The sequence below is a fragment of the Geotrypetes seraphini genome, chromosome 16 (assembly GCF_902459505.1).
Source record: "Geotrypetes seraphini chromosome 16, aGeoSer1.1, whole genome shotgun sequence".
Taxonomy (NCBI): Eukaryota; Metazoa; Chordata; class Amphibia; order Gymnophiona; family Dermophiidae; genus Geotrypetes; species Geotrypetes seraphini.
The window spans coordinates 39722550-39746836 of NC_047099.1; the positions used below are offsets into that span (position 1 = coordinate 39722550).

General features: G+C 44.0%; 1 protein-coding gene across 3 annotated transcripts in view; it reads left to right on the forward strand.

Moving 5' to 3' along the window:
- Positions 1–24287, forward strand: part of MTMR11 (myotubularin related protein 11) — a 37010-nt gene that overhangs the window by 11096 nt on the left and 1627 nt on the right. For 2 of the 3 annotated variants that reach the window (XM_033924615.1, XM_033924617.1), the window contains 14 exons: positions 204–340; positions 4934–5003; positions 5213–5355; positions 5580–5658; positions 6854–7001; positions 7332–7419; positions 7625–7713; positions 11978–12102; positions 12746–12818; positions 15890–15960; positions 16102–16274; positions 17170–17340; positions 20782–21027; positions 23676–23957. In XM_033924615.1, the coding sequence (XP_033780506.1) occupies positions 204–340; positions 4934–5003; positions 5213–5355; positions 5580–5658; positions 6854–7001; positions 7332–7419; positions 7625–7713; positions 11978–12102; positions 12746–12818; positions 15890–15960; positions 16102–16274; positions 17170–17340; positions 20782–21027; positions 23676–23957 (1895 nt within the window). The remainder of the gene's footprint in view (positions 1–203; positions 341–4933; positions 5004–5212; positions 5356–5579; positions 5659–6853; positions 7002–7331; positions 7420–7624; positions 7714–11977; positions 12103–12745; positions 12819–15889; positions 15961–16101; positions 16275–17169; positions 17341–20781; positions 21028–23675; positions 23958–24287) is intronic. The other variant, XR_004537266.1, reaches the window with a different exon arrangement.

The window sequence follows — 24287 nt, forward strand, 5'->3', positions numbered from 1 at the left end:
TCTATTCAGTTGACTTGGATGAGGTGGCAATTCCATGAGGCTCAGTCAAGATCATAGAAATACTTTTTTTCTTCTATGAAAACCAAATGGTTATTACAGAAGGCTTTTCTGTGATCATCAATGGAATAAAGTTGGGGTTGCTGCTGTAATTCTATGTCCTGAAAACTCTCAGCATTACCAACCCATTCCCTATTTCCATTCAGGTGAATGCATCCATGAAGAAGCAATCCACGTGAGGAAGAGTGTGACATGCAGAGATGAAGTGCTATATATCCCTGGCACCCTGTATTGTACCAACCTAAGAACTTCCTTTATACCTGATCAGGCTCCAGAGAGCGAGGTACATCCTCATGGGCATTCTGAGCTAAAATTTCCATCAGGTTGCTAGACAGTAAAATATGTACACCTAACTTCACAATCAGCCAAAAAAAAAAAAAGCAGAAGCAAGAACATTCAAATTGCTTGTTCTTTCTGCACATTAGGACATGACATTTGTTGTTACCTGTTAATTTCTAGGGCTGTTGGATGATTAAACCTTTAAATCATGATAAATCTAACAAATAAAATAATCTTGAGTTAACTGTATTGCTTGGGGTACAGGAGTGCTCTTTTCTGAATATAATTAGATCAGATTTCCAAAACATCAGTATAGTGAAAAGGGAGAGCATGACATGGACATTAGTTTAATTGCTAACTGAATTAGTTTACAGTTAAAATCGTTTTACTCCAACCTCTTTTAAACAGGATTATTTTATGCTGTACAGCTCTCTCTCACTATTCGCAAATTTGATTATTCGTGATTTTTTTTGCTTCTAATTTTCATCTATTTGCAGGCTGCCCGAACCTTACCTGGTGGTCTAGCGGTGACGCGGGGCAGGAACGATCTTCCTACCCTCCTGCCTCATGCAGAGCCGTCATCAAAATGGCTGCCCCGCATCACCGCTAGACCACCAGGTAAGGTCTGGGGACGCAGGAGTGAGGCGGGGGTGGGTCAGAGCCGGCCCAAAAACTTATTTATGATTTTTCCCTATTCTCGGGCCAGCTCTGCACCTAACCCCTGCGAATATGGAGGGAGAAGTGTAATTGTTTTTGAAATAATGGGCTTGATTTTTCAAATTTAAGGCCATGGTTATGTGTAAAAGATAAGCACAGTAACATAATAAATGATGGCAGAAAAAGACCCTCATGGTCCAGTCTGTCCAACAAGGTGACTAGAGATTTACCCACCACTCTATGTAGGCCCTGGTCACCCATGTAGAAATGCTGATTGTGAAGTCACCATCCATGCAAACCATGATGAAGATGATACGTGGTGTATTACTGACAGTATTCAACTTACTAGTCAAAATGCCTTCCCTTCCCTCCAAAGGTGTGCAGTTCCTCCACTCTCAGTATGTGACAATAAAATGGTCATAAGAACATAAGAATTTGCTGCTGCTGGGCCAGACCAATGCTCCATCGTGCCCAGCAGTCCGCTCTCGCGGTGGCCCCCAGGTCAAAGACCAGTGCCCTGAGACCAGCCCTACCTGCATACGCTCCGGTTCAACAGGGACTTGTCTAACTTTGTCTTAAATCCCTGTAGGGTATTTTCCCCTATAACAGCTTCTGGAAGAGCGTTCCAGTTTTCCACCACTCTCTGGGTGAAGAACTTCATTACTTTTGTACAGAATCTATCCCCTTTTAACTATAGAGAGTGCCCTCGTTCTCCCTATCTTGGAGAGGGTGAACAACCTGTCTTTATCTACTAAGTCTATTCCCTTCAGTATCTTGAATGTTTCTTTCATGTCCCCTCTCAGTCTCCTCTTTTCAAGGGAGAAGAGGCCCAGTTTCTCTAATCTCTCACTTTACGGAAACTCCTCCAGCCCATTTACCATTTTAGTCATTTTTCTCTGGTCAACACACTGGAGCTGTTTCTCTCGCCATGTGTAGGACACAGACCATACAAGTCTGTCCAGCATTGGGCTTTGTTCCCTCCATGCTGGATTTGGCCGCTCTTACTGGTCTCTCGCCACATGCGGGACACAGACCATACAAGTCTGTCCGGCATCAGGCTCAACTCCTACTATTCTCGCTCAAGGTAACACCTCAACACCCATGTTGCATTTCCATCTTTTTTCTATTTAAGCATCCCCTGTGTCTGTCCCAAGCATTTTTTAATTCGTTCACAGTTTTGGACTCTACCACCTCTCTCGGAAGAGCATTCCAAATATCTGCCACCCTCTCTGTGAAAAAGTATTTCTTAACATTACTCCTGAGTCTACCTCCCTGCAACCTCCATTCATGTCCTATAGTCCTAAGCCTTTATGTCTTTGAAAGAGGTTTGTTTGAATATTAATACCTTTCAAGTACTTAAAGATCTGTATCATATCACCTCTCTCTCTTCTTTTTTCCAGCATATAAATATTCAAGTTCTCCAGTCTCTTCTCATACATCTTAGAGCACAAATTCTGTACAATTTTCATTGCCTTCTTCTGAACTGCCTCAAATCTTTTTACATCCTTGTAAAGATATGGTCTCTAAAACTGGACAGAGTGCTAGATGCACAAAACACGGTTGTTAAGACCTTGTGAATCGCTGTTGACTGATTTTTTTGGCCAACTCTGGAACAGCGATTGATGCATCAACATACCTCCATGCAAATTATTTACATGGATGTTCGTGGTAATCCCCATCTGAGAGTGACTGACATGTGCGCAGAGTCAGTTTGGGGAAGCCCTAACAGCTGAGAGACACAGGAAGCCCCTCAGTTGTTAGGGTTTTTCTCTTTTTTAATGGCAGATGTTGTGTGTGTGTAACAAACGCACAATATCTGCCCCATTAAAAAAAAATGCCATGCTGCTCCTCCCCAGCTGATGACGGCCCTCCCCGAAGACACCCTCAACAAACTGGTACCAGGATACCCTCCCCCTTGTGACAGCATAAATGGAAGGAGGGATGCCCACTCCCTCCTGCCAATGGAGGCCCCCCCTGTACCAGGTGACCCCCTCCACCGAACCATCTCCTAAACTCCCCCTCACCACCTGAAAATAAAAAATAGCGATTTGGGGTGGTGGAAGACTTGAACCCTACCCTCAGAAACTCTCAAAAATGAGAGTTAGAGAGTTTCATAGACCACCCCCCAAATTTACCATAGGAAATAATGGAGGTGTACTTATACTCTGTGAAGTGCCTGCCTGTCAGCTCTTTTCACTGCAGCTGAATGGAGGAAAAGGATTTTCTGCTTCAGAATAGCTCCAAAACAATCAGGCTTAAAGATCTTCGGAGAGCAAGTCTAGGAAGGGTGGTACACAGCAGGCTGGCTCCACTGAAGTTTCTCAGTGATGCAGCAGTTCGGCTCCGCAAAATTGCGTCCTTTCCTCTGACAGAGGACAACCGCAAAGGGGTCTCAGGGCACTCAAGCCACCAAAAAAGACAAACTTAAGTGAAAAAATAAGAAAAAATGCAGAGCAAATCTAAAAGACTGCTGCATGGATTGCTTACAGAAACTGAAAACTACAGGGGCACTAACTCTTTCTCTAAGGTGGGAGGAGCATGTGCTCAGAAAAGTGTTTGGATTTCTGCAACTCCCAGATTGCGGAGAGGGATTAAACACCTAGCATACTGAGGGTCAGCTTCTCAAAACTAATGCCCACAAACTGTAAAACCTTTGACTGAATTTGCCAGCAGTTCTGCCAACCCCCTAATGCAGAGTTAAAAGGCAGCTAACCATGCTACCCACAAGGCAATGTTGAGAGAATCATGCACCATGAAAAATGTCAAATGTGGCTCTTCTTGCTCCCCTAGATCATCACCCACCTAAACCCTCCAAATATCTTCTGAAATTGCTCCCCTATTTGCTTGCTGCTGCTGTTGCCTCTACGACCCTGCAGTCTTTTCTTTCTTTCTTTTTCTCCTAATAGAACTTTATTCCTGGGAAGGGTATGGAAACAAAAGACCAAAGAACCAGGGAGGAAGGGGGTAAGTGGGGAGAAACCAGAGGACTTCTAAGGACCCTTACTTACTACCTCCAGCATAGATCCCACAGGACCACACTACCGTAGGCCCACCACGACTGGAACCCACAGTTCTGAGTCTGCGGGAGGGGTAGGTACATGGATTACTCACCCTGCTAGCTGTGGCCTTATAGGACTACTGCTAGAGTGGTCTTAGAAAGCCAGAACCCATGGTTCTCATCATGTTCAATCATGTCAAAGATCTGCGGATTGATCGCTCACAGCCCAAAAGTGGTTAGAAGCTCAACCACAGCCAGGAAGCCAGGCCTCAAGAAGAATCTTGTTTAATCAGACCAATCTGCACCATCTGCTGGAGGCAGAGAAATATTGGCAAGTTCCAGGATCTATGCTCCCATATGCTGGTTGGAGAGTAAAACCCACTTGGGCTGGACTTCTCTAACAGGCACGCCCCTTTTCTGTACATATATTTCAGCAACTCAAAATCCACATTGAGCACACAGGACCAAGTTATCCCCATAACTGCTTTATTGTGCTTTTGAAATCTTTACCTCTTTGTGCATTGTATACAACATAACCTAAAAATTAATTTCTATACCGCAATACCATTAAGTTCTATTCAGTTTACAAAAATAGAGTTAGCAGACAATTGAGTAAAATGCATTAGTTACCTAAAAATCTAGTAAACAAATAATTATCAAACTCAAACCCTCTTTTACGAATGCATAGTGCGGGTTTTAGCGCCGGCAGCAGTGGTAACTGCTCCGACGCTCATAGAATTCCTATGACCGTCAGAACAGTTACTGCCGCTGCTGGTGCTAAAACCCACGCTATGCGTTCGTAAAAGAGGGGGTTAGTGTCATCATATTCACAGGAGTAAGGTGGGGGCAACTAGTTATCTCTTTTTTCTTTAACCAGTAGGGAGAATCTTTCGGTTATTTAAAAGATGTTATTCCTGATTAGGAATTTTTCTTTCCCCCTAGGATTACCAGAGTCAGATCTTGAGTAGTGACAATGACATCGCTCTGCCTTGCATTGAAAGAATAGTAGCTAGTAAGTATTAGATCTTTGTAAGTGAAATACCCAGACATTTGATTTTTTTAAAGAACTTGTACCCTAGTTCATTTTTTCTAGAAATCCTGAATTCCCCTCCGCCGCTATTCTGCTCTACTGTAATGTTTCTCAGAATTCCTCTCTATTAGAAGACCTTCTTCCAATAAGTCATATCTCTCTGCCTAGAATTTCCTTGTTTCTGTTTACAGTAAGCAGCCTGCCAAAGATCAAAGTTTTGACTGCTCATTCCACCCTGAAATTCATTCCAGAGGGACTGCTGATCTATTGCAGGGATTTCCGGGTCATACGCTTCCATTTTAATGACAGCGGGTTGGAGCCGCAAGCCTTTCGGGTGAGAGCCACCACAAGCAAGCCATTGCACTCTGTAAAAGGGCCTTTCAGAGTCTGCATTTCAATTGACTGCGAGATATTGTCAAAGCTATATACACATCCCATGCATATTTGCTATTTTCTTGTGGCAGTATTGCTGTGGCATAATGTGGTCCAGTGCAATCAGAGCTCACTTTCTTCTGGGGCCGCTTGATGCCAGCTTAATTTGTTAATCATATCTTCTAGATAACAATGGCTATTGCACAAGCACACCAAGACTGTGGCAGGATGACACTCTATGAGAATGCAGCTCTCCAAGATGTGCGTAAGTGGTTGATTATATTATTTGTGTAAGGAGATTTGAACAGAAAGAGAGAAAGAAAAGAACAACAGTCATATATAATGCTACAGCAGCCATGCAACTAGAAAAAGTTACAAAGGATAGTACTACACCAAGCGTCCCACAAGAGAGAGAAAAGAATAACATAATAGTAGAACAGGATTCTCAATCCAGTCCTAGGGGCAGTCTAGCCAAAATAGTTTTCATGAAATTCATAAGGAGTATGTATGAGAGATATGCATTCAATGAAGTCAGTATGTACAGCGCTGCCTATGTCGATGTTTGGCATGCCTCAACTTACTTGATGCTGGAGATGCCAGTGAAGTATGGTGTGAAGGTGAAGCACGCTTCTTAGCCTGCAGAACAGATGGTGTCGATGGCGGTACGGAGTCTGACTTCAAGGGAGATACCGATGATGTCGACGGTACTGAAGAGCAAAGATTCTCAATGGTGGAGGCAGCGGACCTTTCACGATTGTAGTGCTTCCCTTTTTTCCTATTGTTTGAAGTTAGCCCTTATGTCTTATTATGTGTTTCACTAAATTAGTTTGGTTTTATTTAGTATCCCTAATTTTAACCTGTTTTAATGTTAATTTTATATTGTACACCGCTTAGAAACCTGATTAAGCGGTTTAAAAATGTTTTAATAAACTTGAAACCTCATCGAAGCTGGTAAGAAGAGCTGAGAGCTCTTGTTGAAGGAGGGCCGTCTGCTGGGAAATGGCTATAAAAAGACAAAAAGGTACTGTACAATGCTACAACAAAGTCTGGAATTCACTATCCATAGAGATTTGTACTTCCACTACATATGCTCTGTTTTGCAAAAACCTGAAAACATGCCTCTTCCAAAAATCCTGAACCCTAATTTTGCACTGTATACCTACCATTATGAAGCAAATATACTATCTTTAACTCACTGTATCAGAAGTCTATGTTAGGCGTACAATTGGACTTTTATCTTGAATTATACATTTGTGTTACAATAATTGCTGTTGTAACCTGTCTTGAACTCCACTTTGGAGGATTTGGTGGATATAAGACCACATATAACAAAACTGTAGATTTAGTGCTACACAGTAATATTGCAACTAAAGAAACATTTCTGAGATCAGGATGAAAGATAATGTTCCTATGACATAGTAAAAGCTGCTAGAACTAATAGATTTATTTGGGAATTTCAGAGAATGAGCAGGTCAGGGGCAAGATGCATAAGGAGTACCCCACAATGCTTTTCAACTCCTCCCTGGACTGGGAAAGTGAGCTGAGACGTACTGGGGCCTCAAACTGGCGAGTTAGCCCCATCAACGAAAGATTTGACATGTCTACCAGGTAATGATGGTTGGCCACATACATCTGGTATGACTGTGTGAATGTCCCAGAATTTAGTTTAATGCTACCCTGCATTATGATTGTGTAGTAGTAAAAAAAAGTCAAGGGGTTCAAGTTTACTTTATCCCACTCACTGACATTTGCAGCAGGGAAAGTACTTAACTTCCCCTTTAATTAAAAGAAACTAGAGTATCTCTCCACTGGCTCAGTGGTGGCCTTTCAAGGGATCCAGGAAATAGGATGCTGCAGAAATGATATATCCTATTGGCACTGATTAGGAATATGCCCCTACTGCATACTTCTTGTGATTGCTTGAATTTTCTCATTCAGCCTTCCCAAATATCTCATGGTCCCAAGTAGGCTTCTAGACACGGAGCTGAAGAGAACCTTTGCACACTTCAGTGAGGGTCGGATTCCGGTAAGCTTTCTGTCTGGGAACTGCAGGTAGAGAGGGGGCAGAACCAGATGCTAGGATAAAGTGCCACCTGAACACTTCAAGAAGGCTGTATTAGGGTTCTGGGGGGCTATGCCCAGGAGATAGGAGAGGGTTGTGTTTGGGCACTGTGAGGGGGCTGTATCTGTACTGGAAAGCTTCTCATGTAGGGCTGCTTTATTCCTTCCAGAGGTTGTCCTGGCACCATCCCTGTGGAAGTGATCTGCTGCGAGTGGCTGGTTTTCAGCCCGACACAGACCCAGAAAAAGAAGACATCAGGTATAATAATAATAATAATAATAATAACTTTATTTTTGTATACCGCAATACCACAAAACAGTTCAGAGCGGTTTACAGGATAAGAGACTGTACATTAACAGTGAAGTTACATACAGCTGCTATGGTCAGACTATGAGAATGGAAGAGAGTCACTGAAAAGCAGCCCAACACTTTCACTTAAAAAACAAACAAACCCCCAAGCAAACTCCTTAGCACCTTCAGTATCACTGTTTTAATCTGTTTTGTGAAAAATGCTTGCCGATTGCTTTACTTGGGGTAGGATAATGGTTACTGTGGATGGGCAGGCTGGATGTGCCATTTGGCCTTTATCCGTCATCATGTTTCTATGACAGGAGTTCTGCTCAGTATTTGACCCTCATTATCATTCTGACTTTTTAGTTGTGGCAGGGTTTTGATCAGGATAGTGATCATCTACCCTACCCTTGGTGCCACTTAATTCAAAGCAGTCTGAAAAGTTTAGCAGCAACTACCTTGTTTGCTTCTCTCCAAATGTCATTGCTATTTTGATCACCTTCCGACAAAGTAGCATATAAACCACCACCTAAAGCAGGGGTGTCCAACCTGCGGCTTTGTGAAGTATTTTGTGCGGCCCCGGTCGAGGGCGATACAGTGTTTTCCTCTGCTGCCCCCGGGTGTTTACCATCCTGCCGGCTCCCTCCTCTGTCTTGCTGCAGCGTTTGAACGGCCCCAGAAACATTTTTTTCGACCAATTCGGCCCAGGGAAGCCAAAAGGTTGGATGCCCCTGATCTAAAGCATTATCAGGATCTTGGGTAACCAAGGTCTGCAAAACAATTAGATAATCAAATCTGTTCTGAGGTCACTGAAAGGAGTTTCATTCCAAACTACATATGAGGGGAGAAAAAAGCCTCAAAGTTACGTAGCAGCACAGGTCAAACAATAACATAATATCATAGGTATAAAAAAAACCTCCCACTTGATATCAGCTAGGTTTAGAAATGAAAGAACTGTCAATCAAGTGTACACAAAAGGGGGAAAATACTAGGACTTATCTGTGATCCTCCAGCTTGATTCCAAGTATGAGGGGCTTCTCTCCACATGCCACACTCGACTCCCGACAAGTCAACTTGTTTCGCCAAGTCAAATGGCTGCGTCAGAAGTCCCACAATTAATGGCAGTCAGGAACAGCAGGAGGCCGAGCACTGTTATAACTCTTCCAGGTGTATTACGTCAAGTCCAGGCCCCATGAACATTCAAAAATGTTTTCACACGACCAAAACAAAAACCCCAAACAAATTTCAAAAAAGGCACATCATTCCAACCTCTGGTTCAATCCTTGTGCCTACACTGTTCTTAACTTAAAAATCCACCATTGTTCCATTTTATGAAGTCTTTTCCTCAAATCCCCTCACCGCAACGGAGACAAAAAATTCAATACAGTGCAATGCAAATCCTGAAACAGATGATCTTCTTGAATCATAACACATCTATACCTCTCTTATGTCTGATGTTGTACCGGTGTTCAAAAAGATGTGTTTTTAAAGCCTGGGATGTTTGTCCTATACAGCAAAGCCACCATGGACAGATTAGAATATAGATCACAAAAGTGGAAACACAAGTTGCTAGTCTTCTCAATGTCACTTCTTGTCACATGAGATGTTCTCACATTCCCCACACCTGCCACATTTAAAACCCACACACACCCACATAAGGCTGTGTCCATACATCAAACCTGCAGGGTTCATAGACACGGTCTGGGCGCGCCTTTGTCCCGGCGCGCTTTTGACCTGACACCAACCTGCAGAGTTGATCTTTCAAATTCAAGTCTCAACTATATACCTGGAGGGGCATAATCAAAACAAACGTCTAAGTCCCCTTTTGGCCTAAGGCCTTAAATGCTGAAAGTAGCAGCAGGGAAAATGTCCATTCTCAAAAAAATGTCCAAAATGAGTTGTTGTTGTTTTTTTTTGAGAATGGCCTGCCTCTACATTCAGCAGTTTAAATGGCCAGACCACCACTACGTCTAAATTTACAACACATAATCAACCAAAAAAAAAGCCTAAGTCCCAAACGCTCAAAACAAGAGCATTTAGACAAAGGAGAGGCCAGTCCTTCACCTAAAAGCTGGATTCTGTAACCAATGTCTGTCAAAAACAACACCGGTTACAGAATCCACCCCCCTCCCCACAACGATTGCGGCAGGAGAGATGGCTCATCTCCCCTGCAACGATTCCCCCCCCCCCCACTAACTGCCGTGATAGGAGAGATGCCCAATCTCTCCTGCCGCGATCCACCCCCCCCCCCCCCGAACCAATACGAGCAGGAGGGAGCCCAATCCCTGCTGTCCATGATGCACCCCCCACTAAGATAAGGGCAGGAAGGAGCCCAACCCCTCCTTCCCATGATGCACCTCCCACTAAGATACGGGCAGGAGGGAGTCCTCCTGCCCGACATCCTCCCCCCCACGACCGCTCCCCCAAACCTCCGATCGCCCCCCCGACCAGCCCCCACCCTCACCCCGACATCCTCCCCTTACTCACCATCAGTTGGCCGAGTGGACAGGTCCCAAGCCTGTCCACCCGGCAGGCCCGCCACCCACTGAATGGCAGGCCTTAAGGCCTGATTGGGCCAGATGCCTAAGGCCCCGCCCACATGAATTATTTCTATAGCGCTATCAGATACACACAGCACTGCACAGAGGCACCAATAAGAAGGAACAACCAAACACAGGGTACTCTCCTACCATTGACAAACTGTAAAGCAATTTGCCTTCTGCTGACCCATAACGGAGATAAGCCGAGACTGGGTGGCCAAGCACAGTGTAGATTCTCTCTCCTAATCTTTAGAGACTCCATAATGAAAAATCACTTCCGACGCATCTGACCCCGAAAGCATAGAGGCCATGGCATTCGCTAATAAAAGTCAGCTGTAAAAGAAACTCACTGAATGCTGCGGCGCTTCTGCCAGCGCAGGAGCATAAGTGCGAGCCGCTTACTCGCTATAAGGCACCAGCTGCTTGAATAGTCTTAAAATAATATAACCGAAGCCATCTGGAGTATTTAAACACTGCCGCGGCATATGCTGACCAAAGTCAGCTTCGTTGAAAACTCTATCAACGCTGCGGCGCTCCCAGCAGCATATGATAAGCGCTGAAAGGTGGTTGGTCCATCAACAGGCGAAAAAAAAATAAAAAAAAATACCGGAGCCAACCAATGCAACATTTTCACACGGCTGCAGCATACTGTGATTAAAATCAGCCTTGCGGGTGAGCTACATGAATGCTGCAGTGCTGGAGAATCATCGCGCATCTCTTGCACGTTGGAATGACCGATTCCTCAACAGTGTGTGACAACATCCATGGAGCCGTCTGAAGAATCACCTCCACATTGCCGCCTAAAATCCACCTCAGGGAGAAACCTCATTAACACTGCTGCTTTGCAGCCAGGCATGAAAACAAGTGCGTACCTCCAACGCGCAAGAAGGCACCGGTTCCCTCAACAGAATTCTAGCCATCTACCGAAGCCCTTCATTGAAGTAACTTTACACAAATAAAAAAAAAAATTTACTCCACATAACCAAACGTTTTAAAAAATACAATATCCATTGTTTTGACCCACGCGACTCCTAACTCGCAGCTCTAATACAACCACCAAACTAAACCCGGAGTTCAAACACAAGTAAAAAACAGAATATTAAACACATACTCACAGGCTTGATAGTGCTGGTAGATGCCGGTTACACAGCACTAGTAGGGCATGCAATATAGTAACTGTGGTCTCTCTTTTTTTTTTTTTTTTTACATTAAGGGAAAGAAGAAAAAATGGAGACCAAGTGAGACCCTCTAACACTGGAGGGAGGGTAAGGCAGGGACTTGGGGGGATGCCCAAGTGTAACCCCCTAAAGCCAGCACCGTTCAGTCAGACACCCATGTCTCACTGAAGAGAAACCTCAACAGGAGAAAATAATTGCCCAGTCACAACCAGAATTCAGGAGCTAGATGAATAGCGATTGTTTGCTTGCTGGAGATAGAGCATACTGAAGATACAGAAGGCATGCCAGCCAATAGGACCACCTGTTAATCAGTTTCTCTATCTCCACCTGCTGGTAGATGTGTCTCTGGATTCATATGCTGCTGTTTCTAAGGAGGGGTTGTATTACATTTAATAATGATAGCCTAAAGACTAGATGTCCCTTTCCTCTCAAGTGTCCTTGCAATGAAGAGGACCAATTCTGGTGGTGCGATACAGAAGACCCACATATTGATACTGTTTCCTTCTTTCCTAGGACAGTAGAAGTGATGATGCTTGCAAATCACTCTGTGTGTATGATTGTGGACACCATGGATGACATGCCCAGTCTTCCGGATCTTCAACTATCCTACCTAAAACTGCGAGCTCTCTGTGTTAATGGTATTATGTTCAATCTTTACAATGATTTTGGAAGATATATTTCTGAAACAACATGAGGGAAGAACCAGATTTTGGACTTACTGGGCAAATTTCCTAATAATAATCCTCTATTCTCATCCCTTTTATTCTCTGCACTGGTATTAAACACATTTCTATGCTCCAACTCCCTATAATAGTATAATAGAGTTCTTCAGTTGGAAGATTACCTGCTGGTAAAAGCAGGAGCTCTTTGACTGGTTTCTGTATACTCTTTTGCCAGATGGTGACAATTTAAACTTCCTTATTAATTCTCTTTGATTGGGTTATGTCTCCCCGCCCAGCAGATGGAACCAGAGGAAAAAGCTCAGAGCTGACTCCATTCTCCTTAGAAGGGCTGGTGCTGCTTTCAGCTCCTCAGTATTTCTCTGGACTGGTCTGGCATGGACATTAAGGAAATGCCTATTAGGCATAAACATTAAAAAGAGATTATGTCCTTACCTTGATAATATCTTTTCCAGTAGATAGGTGTGTCATTCTAGACAAGCAGGTTATCTCTCCATGGATGCGAGCCGTATGCATAAGGAATATAACTTATATACACCCCATTTAAATGCCAACCTTCTGCATTAAATTCTATATTTGATTTGTTTTTATTTTTATACAGACCTCTCTCTAACAGTCTCTGATGAGAAGTGGTTTTCTACATTGGAGAGCACACGCTGGTTGGACTATGTGAGGTAAAACTTGTCAGTGACTGGTGCTTGTGTTTAGAAGAGTTTGAATGTGCTGTGTTGCTGTTGAGGACAACACAAAACGTAACATAAAATCAACTTATAGACCGCATAACCATGAGGATCAAGCGGTTTACAAAAGAATAACTTGTGATTACAAATGAAACAATGAAAAAATTTAATTACCCAAAAATCTAGAAAATAGATGGGTCTTCAAATGCCTCCTGAACTCCAGGTATGAAACAGATACAAAGGACTTCCGGCGGAAGCATGGGGCTGTGAGCAGGGCGATCTCGCAGCTCCGGTATGCCCACTATAGACCTTTATTTTAAGCGGCGCATTTGCCCGTACTTCGGGCTGTGAGCAGGGCGATCTTGCAGCTCCGGTACGCCCGCTATAGACCTGCATTTTAAGCGGCGCATTTGCCCCTGCTTCTTGCACTATCGTGCGGTGGAGCACAGTCAGGTCCTGCTGGAGCCTTTTTTGGGGTTTGCTGGGGGATGGCCACTAGAATAACGAAGATGGACCGCGAGCGGAGGAAACAGCCAGAGTCCAAGATGGCGACACACGTAGCGCCCGCCTCCACTGAAACTCCCAGTTCCCTCTGGGTTGCTGAGGTCACTACCGAGGTGAAGGCCACGTTGGAAGGCATGCTGGGCGACAAGCTGCAAAGAATCCTCGACAAGCTTGACACCCTGGATCAGTGGTTTACGGTGCTGACTTCTGAGGTCCGGGACACGCAACAACAGGTCAGTTCTACAGAGGACGCAGTGCAGCGGCTCGCTCAGGAACAGGCAGTGCACTCCATCTCTTTGGCGGCATTTAAGGCTAAGGTGGAGGACCTTGAAAACCGGTCCCGCCGGAATAACCTCCGGTTTGTGGGCCTGCCTGAATCTTTGGTGGAAACTGATCTGGGGGAAAGTGGCTAATGGAGTCCTTGGCTCTCCCGCAAAAATTGGGCCTGCTGTTCATCGAACGGGCACATTGTCTGGGGCAACGAAGAGATGGAGTGGATCGCCCGAGGGTGGTTATTTGCCGCCTTCTCAATTATCGTCATAAGATCGAGGTGCTGCGGGCACTGCACCAGAGGCAGAAGCTGCTCTACAACAACAAATCAGTCCTCTCTTTCCAGGTCTACTCTGCGGAGGTCTCCCAGGCTCGTCGCAAGTTTTCTCCACTTTGTTCCAGCATCATCAAACCAAGGAACTTAGTTGTATTCTGAGGGACTTTTTCGCTGACTTGCATGCCTCACTGGGCTTGGACCTTCTCGATGGGGGGGTCTGTTTGGACAGCTTGGATCTGCCCTGTCTCTCTATAGGAGACTCAGCTATGCTGAAGCGCTCAATCATTGTGGAGGAGGTGGAGTGGGCGATTTGGGCTTGCCCGTTGGGCAAGTCTCCGGGGCCGGACGGCTACTGTGGTGAATTTTACAAGCTACTTGTTGAGGAAATCGCTCCATTGCTGTCTGAGATCTTTAATTTGAGTGTGCCCAAGGACTTTTTGCCTCGTTACTTGAATCTAGCTCAGATTATCATTCTTCCTAAGCTGGGTAGGGACCCGGCCTTGCCGGAATCTTATAGACCCATATCCTTGCACCAACACGCATTAACACTTCAACTGGAGGGCTCCAAGGCTATGCACCCCTTTAGAAGATGTAATGATGACCCCCCCACACACACACACCAAAACAGCTCCTTTCTGACTTTCACCAAGAGAGGAAGTTGACTGCTGTTCTGCTGTGGTCAGGGAGACCACCAGGACAACAAAGGTCTGTTAAAGGGGAGGATTGTCGCTGAAGTAAAGTCTCCAATGAGCCTTCCCGCCCAGGCTATTGTTACTCCTTCAGCCAAAACACTTGAAGTCTTCCACAATCCTGCTCTAGCAATGATCATGCGTCTCCTGCAAAGATGGCCACTATTCCAGACCTGAGGAAGAGGTAACCAATTCAGATTCCAGCAGCTCTGTTCCTTTTCCATGATCCAAAATTGTCAAATCACTTTCCAAATTCTTTCCAGTCACTTCTTCCTCACTTGATACTTCAGCAATGGTTTCTGCAAGCCTCAAAGCTCTAGCCACTCAGTATTGCCTCTGATAAAAGTACTAACCAATGTGCCCCACAATTCCCTTATCTGGCCACGGATTTCTCTCAATAGTGTTCCCAGCACTTTCACAAAGGCTTTTGACAGCCGCTACCTGCCTGAGCTACACTTTTTTATTTCAATAACCTTTATTTGGTGGAAGGGAAAAACACAAATCACAGAACCAAAACCTCAGAGGCTAGTGGTAGGAGAGGAGAGAGGAAAGAGTTGTGGGCCCAACAACAGACCCCAACTTACTGACCCCTGAGGAGGCCTTGTGGGACCTTGCCACATACTGGATGCACTGCCTACCAGTGCTAAGGCTCACAGGCAAGACAATGGACAGAGCTACCCTTCTGGATCAATTACAGTAACAATTCAATTTTATTTAATATACCACAAATAAAATTATTACCTAATTAGGTTACAAATCAAAAATTATAGGGTTGAAATGGGAAGATGGAAAGGACAGTTAAGTGAGATTACATGGGGAATTAATATAAAATAGACAAAAAACTAAAATATAATTAATCAGGGAAGGACATAAAGTAGGGAAAGGTGTAAAAAGAACTGACAGAAGTGGAAGGGTACCCTCTTGCTGCAAAGTGGTGGCGAAGGGGCAGGGGTTGGGTAAGATCATCATTTGGAATCAGGGCAAAGGTCTGTAGACTAATTTTTAAGAGTCTCAAACCGACCAGGGAAGTCGACCTCTGGGAAACAGAAAGTGATCTGCATCCTAGGGAGCTGGGCCATCAAGGATCCTACTGCATCAGTTCAAACTCCAGCCATCTACTGAAAACAGAGAATACTGACAAGTTCTAGGGCTGCACCACTTTTTATACTGGTGATGGCATCACAAAATGAATGTTCTTTGACTCATCTGTCTGGACTGGTGTAGCAAGATGAAAGTATGTACAGGAGGGAGAGAGGAAGGGAAGGACCATGTTTGGTTTTCACCCAATGTGAATGCTCTGACCTAGTCTTCTCTCATTCCTACAGGTCCTGCCTAAAGAAGACCAGTGAAGTGTCTTCCCTCCTTGTGGACAGGTGTCGATCTGTGGTCCTACAGGGTATACATCACATCATTCCATTCCCTTTCTTACAGGCAATCTTCACATTGCACTGAGAAATGTCTTTCAGCTTAATCTCATCTTGTCCTTCCTTCTGGCGAGATTAATTTTTTCCCCTTTCACTTTTCCCTTGGTTTTCAGAATCAGACGATCGAGACTTGAACTGTCTGGTTGCATCCTTGGTACAGGTGATGTTAGACCCCCATTCACGAACATTCTCTGGCTTCCAGAGCTTGGTTCAGAAGGAATGGGTTGCTGCAGGACATCCATTTCAGCAACGAATAAACCTCTTGAAGGAAGCAGACAAAGAGGAGGTAAGTTTCTGTTAACTTCATTTCTCCCAATTCCTAGTCAGATATTCCAGGCAATAGCTTATGCCCTTGTTCCTTATATCAGAGGACACTGCTCTTACTGGGTCAGTTGACCAGCAGTACCAGCACCATTTTCCTCATCAGAGACTCCCCTTCATTTCTACTCCAGGTAGGGTTGGGTGTCTCAACTATGTCAATTCAAAGAGAGGATGCAGAGGTGGTGTTGTGATATTACTCTCACCTTCTTGTAGTTTTCAACCTCTCCTCCCACCTCAGTGTCTCACTGCTTTCCTTCCTTTGAAATCCACTCCATCTGTCTATTCACCCCCTACCTCTCCGAGTAGCAGTCAACCTATTTAACACTTTTGATATCTGAATGTCCTTATCAGTTTACTAGTACTGGCAACACTGACTTGGTTTTATGGGACTGCTGTTCTTAGGCAGCAAGAGGGAGGAGATGGGATGGGAACTGGGAGTTGTCTTGGGAACAGGAGGAGAGGTTGAATAGATAACCGGTTGCTTTCTTTGAATATTCTGTGTTGTCTTGCTACCGCAATGGTTGGTTTTTTTTATACACTCAACCACTAATAAAAATATTAAACATAAACCCAGACCAGAGCAACTCATGGAACAGAGGTAATAATAATAATAGCTTTATTTATATCTCATCATATCTTTTCAGTTCAAGACAGTGTACAAGAGGTGCTGTAAGGACAGCGAGGTAACATCAGTTAGATTTGGAAAGGGGTAGATGGACAGTTATGAGACAGGGCAAAATTGGGTGGGGGGAATGTGTAAGACGAGGTAGTTGTAGAGCCGAATTGAAGGGTCAGGTACATGTGTTCATCTTCTGCAGAGCCAGAACTTTGTTTCCTAATATACTGCACTTCTTTTACAGTCACCAGTGTTTCTGCTCTTTCTGGATTGCATGTGGCAACTACTCCAGCAATTCCCCACAGACTTTGAGTTCACAGAAGCCTACCTGATTGCTTTGCATGACAGCATCTATGTCCCATTCTTTTGCACGTTCCTGTTCAATAACCAGTGGGAACAAGGCCGCAGGAACCAGGTGAGCCACAAAGCACCCTGTTTGCCAAAATATAAAGGCCCCTCGAGAGTCCAGCAATACAGAGCACCGTTTGACTCTTGGCAGAAGGTATAGGCTAGTGATTAAAGCAGTAAACTAAAAGTTTGTGTAATTGAGTAGTAATAATTATAAAACTTAGATTAGATACTCATATTCATCTGCCTCAGATGGATAAATTATGTTCTTACCTGATAAATTTCTTTCCTTTAGACATAGCAGAAAAATCCAGAGAGAAGTGGGTTGTATCCATCTACCAGCAGGTGGAGATAAGATACTGAATTGAACTCAGCCTTATTGAATGTACAGCCTCCTGGCCAACCAGCATCACTCATCACAAGGCAAGTGGTCCCAGGAAACTCCTCTCCCATAAAGCTGATTTTTGATTACTGAACTACTGATCGAAAACCAAATAAACACCAACCGAAAAAAAGTATCCCAAAACACGCATATAATCCCGACAATCCAGAGACAAGAAGGATGTAGCAAAGCATTCCTTAAGTAGGGAGGGAAGCATTCAATGTCCACGTAAAAGATAACACCCCAAAAAAAGCATCGGATCTAGTACCCACCTCCAGTCTACCAGATCTAGATAAGCAATGAAGACCAAGTTTCCACCAAGGAAGGCGTCACCACTCTGGTGAAAAGAGCCCTAAAAGTATAAGGAAGCTGTGTATCAGAATACATAAGCTGAAACAATCTCCTCCCAAATCTAATGGGCTACAGTAGCCTAGGTGTCAACCACCTGCTTATTGCGCCCGGAAACAGTATGAATAGCTGGTTTGGACTTCAAAAACCATTTGTCACATGAAAATACCACATGAGCATCCTCCGAATAGGAGCTCGAAAGGTAACTAAGGGTAAGTCTACTCTATAGAAGCACTAACGGTATTGGTGAAACTATCATCTAGAACCAAATCGATGGTTAATGACTAGAGCAGGAATTATATCCTTGAACACGATATGCCTCCAGAAGGCATGAACCAATGGTTATAGAGGTGAGATCCAGGGAAAGCTGAAACAGGACAATAGGTCCAGACTAACCAGAAAGCCTCTAGCTCATGGAGTCCATAGACATGACAAGTAAAGACTCATGACTTAATGAAGAGCCATGCTAAACTAGTAAGCTGAGGAACATCCAAAGAGCAGGTTGGCATAAAATTAAGACCAGAAGACACCAAACATATGATCAAATAAAATGCGCTTATTAAGAAGCTGCAGGAGGATAAACAAGATGAAGATGATGAAGATTGATCATACAAATTGCCTTATCTATCCAATATCAATTATCAAAATGCTGGAACCAACTACCATTTACACTATGATCTTGTGACCACTACTTCAGATTCAGAAAACTTTTAAAAACATTTCTCTACCAAGACAGAGAGCCTACCCTGAAGTAACTAAATGGGAATCGTAAAAGCCCATTTCTAAACTGTGTAATGCAACTCCTGGGTCAAAATGAACAGCCAACAATGACCTACCTACTTGTACTTGTAACTATGTATTTAAAACTATGACCTAACTGTATTTATAGTTGTACTGATCTACCTGTACTAGCAACCTATTAAATGTCTATATCAATCTGTCCAAATTGTAACTTGCTGGTTAACCGACCCAACCTCTTTTAATGTAATCCGACCTTGAACTGAATAGGTAAAGGCGGAATAGAAAACCTGAATAACATAAATAGGGCTTAGTCTCTGGGCATACTGAAGGCTGCCACAAACTAAGCAGCTGACATACTACCTCTGCTATAACTCTCAGGAAGCTACCTTGAGCTCTGAAGTGCTAATGGCCTGTGCAAAAAAACCACCACCAACCACAGCAGAAATTGATCCTGGAGTATCAGTTGTGAAGACCCATATAAAAACCATCAGGTCATCCCCTTATCCAAAAGAGAACGACCTCACAGGTAGTCCCTAAGAAGATATACAAGTGGGAACCCCGCAATGCACGCTAGGCCATCTGGGACAAGGGTAGAGAGACATGTTTTACTCCTAACACTTTGCTGCAAGCTTAAAGGTGCTGCTTAGGAAACTTGCTCGTTCGTGAGACCAAGGGGGTAGCATAAAGGGCCTGTTGAGCTTAGCGAAACACTGGGACAACTGCTGTCCCTGCAATACATGGATTGTTGTGGAGTCAACATAATCAGTGCACAGCATTCCACCATCTTAGATGTGTAGTGAATCTACTATGAGACCGAGTGAAGGGGAAGGAGGGAACAAGCACCCCTCAGAAGCCAAATGCAACTGCTGTGTGAGCCCCATCCACAGATCCAGCACATTCTTCAGAATAACCAATAGGGAAAGTGGAAAAAAGTACTGATACCTCACCACCTCCACAGGGCTGTGTTGAGCATTTGCAAGTTCTTTCCCGGTTGTCACTGGCGAGATCCCATACCTGTGAAGAGATGCCACTAAAGGAGATCTTATAAGCACACTTATTTTACACGCGAATCTTATGCACACACCGCATGTCTGTCCGCTTGTGAGAATCACAATTTCTATATTCAAAATACTGTGCGCGTTTCATGGAGACTACCTTTTGCCAAGGCAAGATGGCCACAGTAGCTGTATGGGAAAAAGCTACAATAGAAGTATGGGAAAAAGCTACAATAGAGGTGTCAACATGACCATCCAAACATAGGCCCAATAGTGCTTTAGGACTGCCATGGTGTGAACACATTTGAACTCCCATCCAGCTCCCCATGTTAAAATGCTACCACCATTGCACTCTCAACGGTAATAAATTCTTAAAGGCACACTCACCGGAAAAACACTGCCAAACTGAGGGAGCCAGAAATTGGTCATTGAGAGTAAAAGGGACCAGAATTATTTTAGAGTAAGTAGCCGGGAAGATCCTTACCTACATCTGTACTTCCTTTTTCTTTTTTTAATCAGTGTGTGGGAAAAGAGAAATGCAGAGAAATCCCAGAGTGAGAGTGGGGTAGTTCCTGGGGTGACCAGTTATGCCCCCAAGAGGGTGAGACAGGGATCTGGGGGGGGGGAGGGCAAGTGTAGCCTCTAAAGCTGGCATCGCTCAACCAGAACATCCCTCAACCTGTACAGGAACTAACAAGTAGAGATCAGGAGCTGTGTAAAACACATCCATCTTCCTGCTGGAGATAGAATATTCTGGTTGGCTAGGAAACTGTACATCCAGTAAGGCTGAGTTCAACTCAGTACTCTATCTTCATTTGCTAATAGATGGATAAAACCCACTTATCTCTGGATTCATCTAGTGCTGGAGAAAAACAGACTGAATACCCTTAGAATTCTCATCTGAAGGCTGCCAGCAAGGTATGGCATTTCTGGTATTATAAAAAAGACAAACTGTACAGTTATTTTAAACACAGAAAGAGGAACAGCATTTCACAGATGCAGGATTAATCCAAATAACTAATGCTCTCCTGTCTGTCTTCAGCATAAATCATTCAGCCAGACCTATACCCCAGTCAATGGTTGGCGTAATTTCATTACTGAACAGCACTTGCTCAAAGGAATGTACCCTAGAACAATGCAAGAAGAGAGTACCTACTCTCCCAGCATCTGGGAATGGTCACTGCACTACAGCCACCAACAACAAGCACAGTTCAAGAACCCGGTATACGTCAGCTGCAACAACCATGCAGTGCTAAACAGCCACACCATCCTTCACACCACTGACAAGGTAATAGTAATAACTTTATTTATATCCCATCATACCTTTCAATTCAAGATTGTTTACAATGAGAGGATGCATGAATGCAGCGAAGTCACATCATCAGCATGAAGTAGGAGTAAACAAACGGGCGTATAATGTAATTATATATAACAGGAGGTAGGAGCATGCAAGTAGACATACAGGAAATCGTTTGAGGAAGTTTAAACAAATTTGTCAAATAAATGGGTTTTCAGTGATCTTCTGTATGATTGGTATGACGATGAGTTAAGGAGTAAGTCGCTTAGAGGAAAGTGTCTTGTCAAGGAATCTTTTGAATTGGCATCCTTTGGGAGTTGGGAAGGTGGCAGGTAAGAGAAGCAAAAGGCTCAATGGATATGAATATTTTCAGCATGGACAGGATGTTAACCCATTGGCTCACTAAAGACAGGCTTGGTTCAGTAGCTCACACTGAATGTTAAAGGTCCATGGGCTTAGTAGAGAAGCTACAGAAAGTGTTTGTAGTCCTGTGGCCCTCATTAAAAGGGGACACCCAGTCCTTTGATTCAGGGTCCATAATATCTTTTCTCTGACACCAAGCCCTCCAGATGTATATCTTGCTTATATGATATATTGTTAAGCTTTTCTGAGCTGAACTCACATGCTACTTCACACACCTTTGAATACCAGCGATATCTGTGTATTCTTATCCCCCTAGTAGATAGGTCTGTCATTCTGGAAGGATAGGTAATATCCCAGTGCCCACGAGCCGTGCAGAAGGATCCACTCTGGCTTTTGAATCACTCCTACTTCACCAGAGGGCTCTGCTGCCCCCTTCAGTTTTGTTCCAAAGTAGGCCATAGCCCCTTCTAGAAACATATGTGTAGGAAGGGTATAGGGAAACTTCCTGAAGAACAACTCTGTTCTGCTCTGAAATTATAACATGTTAAACATTGAACAATCAAAACAGCAAAACAATCATGCCAACAGAAACATAAATGGAGCTCAAATAATGCCCCAATGTGTCCTAACAATAGACTATTCTTCATATCCTTAAAGTCTGACTGGCATCTAACTGTCAGGTTTGGATACAAACATTCTGAGTGAGACAGTAGGCAGGCGCAGGAAATAAATGACAGAGCAGGAGTCCAGAATAACACACCTATCTACTAGAAAAGATATTAGCAAGAAAAAAACCTAATCTCTTTTTCTAGAGCAATAAGAGTGTCATTCTGGATGGATGCAACGTACAAAGCAATTCCAGAAATCTAGGGCGGGACCACTGTGCCAGCTTTAACACTGAGGACCCAAAGGCAGAATCCTCCCTTGCTGCTACATCTACTCTGTAAAACTTGGAAAATGTAGGTAGACTGGACCAAGTCACCGCCCTACAAACCTGAAATGTAGGCCATTGAAATGCTGGCCTACATTTCAATTAGACCCGGCCACCAAACTGATTGAGGCAAGGAAGTCTACCTGTAGTGATCAACTGATCCCCGCACCCGAAGCTTGCCCTGTGAAACTGCAGTCTGGCTCTGTAGCAAATGCTTCCTTTCCCAGGCAGCGAACCCCTGAATAAAGGAATCTCAGGGCACTGAAGCCACTGAAAGGGTTGAACTTACATTGAAAATAAGAAAAACTAAGCAGAACAGATCAGAAACATTTATGCACGGTTTGCTTGCAGAAAGAAAAAATTGTAGGGATCCTTATGTTCCTCTACTATATGGAAGGAGCGAACTGAGTCTTGCAGAAAGCCACACACATTGTTTTAGGCTCCTCCCATATAGTAGCTGGCTTTACAGGTCCACCCGAAGCTTGCCCTGTGAAGCTGCATTCTGGCTCCGTAGAATGTGCGTGGCTTTCTTCAAGACCCAGTACAGCTTGAACACCTATTGTACAGACTCCAGAGTGGATGGAACAGAATAATAGTACACTTCCCTCTCCCGATTCGCAGTTTTAGGACTCACAATTTCAATTATTCGTGATTTCCCAAAATCGTAATCACCTCACCTCCCCGGACCTTACCTGGTGGTCTAGTGGTCTTTCGGGGCAGGAACGATCTTTCTTACGCTCCTGCCCCATGCAGATTAATCATCCAAAATGGCTGCCGTGAGTGCCCGTCATAGTATCAAGAGACTACAGGAACTCAAGGCAGCCATTTTGGATGAGAGATCTGCATGGGGCAGGAGCGTAGGAAAGATCGTTCCTGCCCCGAAAGACCACTAGACCACCAGGTAAGGTCCGAGAGGTCCAGGAGAGAGGTGAGGTGATTACGGGAGGAAGGCAGGAGGGAGGTGGAGGTGGGTCAGAGTCGGCCCAAAAATTATTCACAAATTTTCAATATTCGCAGGTCGGCTCTACCCCTAACCTCTGCGAATATTGAGGGAGAAGTGTATATCAGATAAAGATAACTTTGAACTTTATAATTTTTCACTAACTGCTCTGATCTTTTTAAGGAAAAGGGTATATAAAAATTGCATTGGATTGTTTAAAAAGCGTGTACTGGAATAAATACACTGATCCTTATCCTTCCTAATACTGAAAACTTCTTCTAAGACCAAGATCCTGGACTGTGGATTTGAATGCAAATGGTCTCTATTTAAATCAAGAGTTAGGTTAGTCTGTGCTTTACTTCTTTACCTGCAGAAGATCCCTGCATCTTTCATCTCTCATTTCAGCTAGATCCTACTCCTTCAGGAAACATCAGTGTGTATCTCCTCAGCAAAGGGCTCCTTTCTCTGCAAACCCAGTTCCTGCCCTGGAAGAACAGTTCAGCCTTCAGAAAAGGCTCCCGCAGGGCCCTGTCCTCAGAAAGTCTGGTAGAGCAGGAGAGAGTGACAAGCAGCAAGTCGGGCAGATCCCAACCTTGCTCCTTCAAGCAACAGCTACTACCCTTTCACATGGGCCCCTGGATACATCTTTGGCATCGATGCTATCTCCGTTGTAGCTCAGACATTCAGGTAGGGCCTGATGAGTTGTTCTTACCACAAAACTACACAAAATAGTAATGGATAGAATCAAATCAGCTTCAGGAACATGAGGATGAGCTTATACAAAATGTATGTAAGGAAACACATTTAGAGCCTGATTGAGGTCTTTTGCTCACAGACACATATACAGAAACTAATGGCATATAAAGTCTATACAGCTTATCCAGTCTGTCCGTCTACACTGACTCATCAGCTGTACAATCCCTGTCTCTCTTTCATAGATCCTCTGTGCTTAGCAGTATTTCATAATAGTTCAGTACAAGTTACATCTCTATTTCTGAAGGGCTTACTAATAACAAA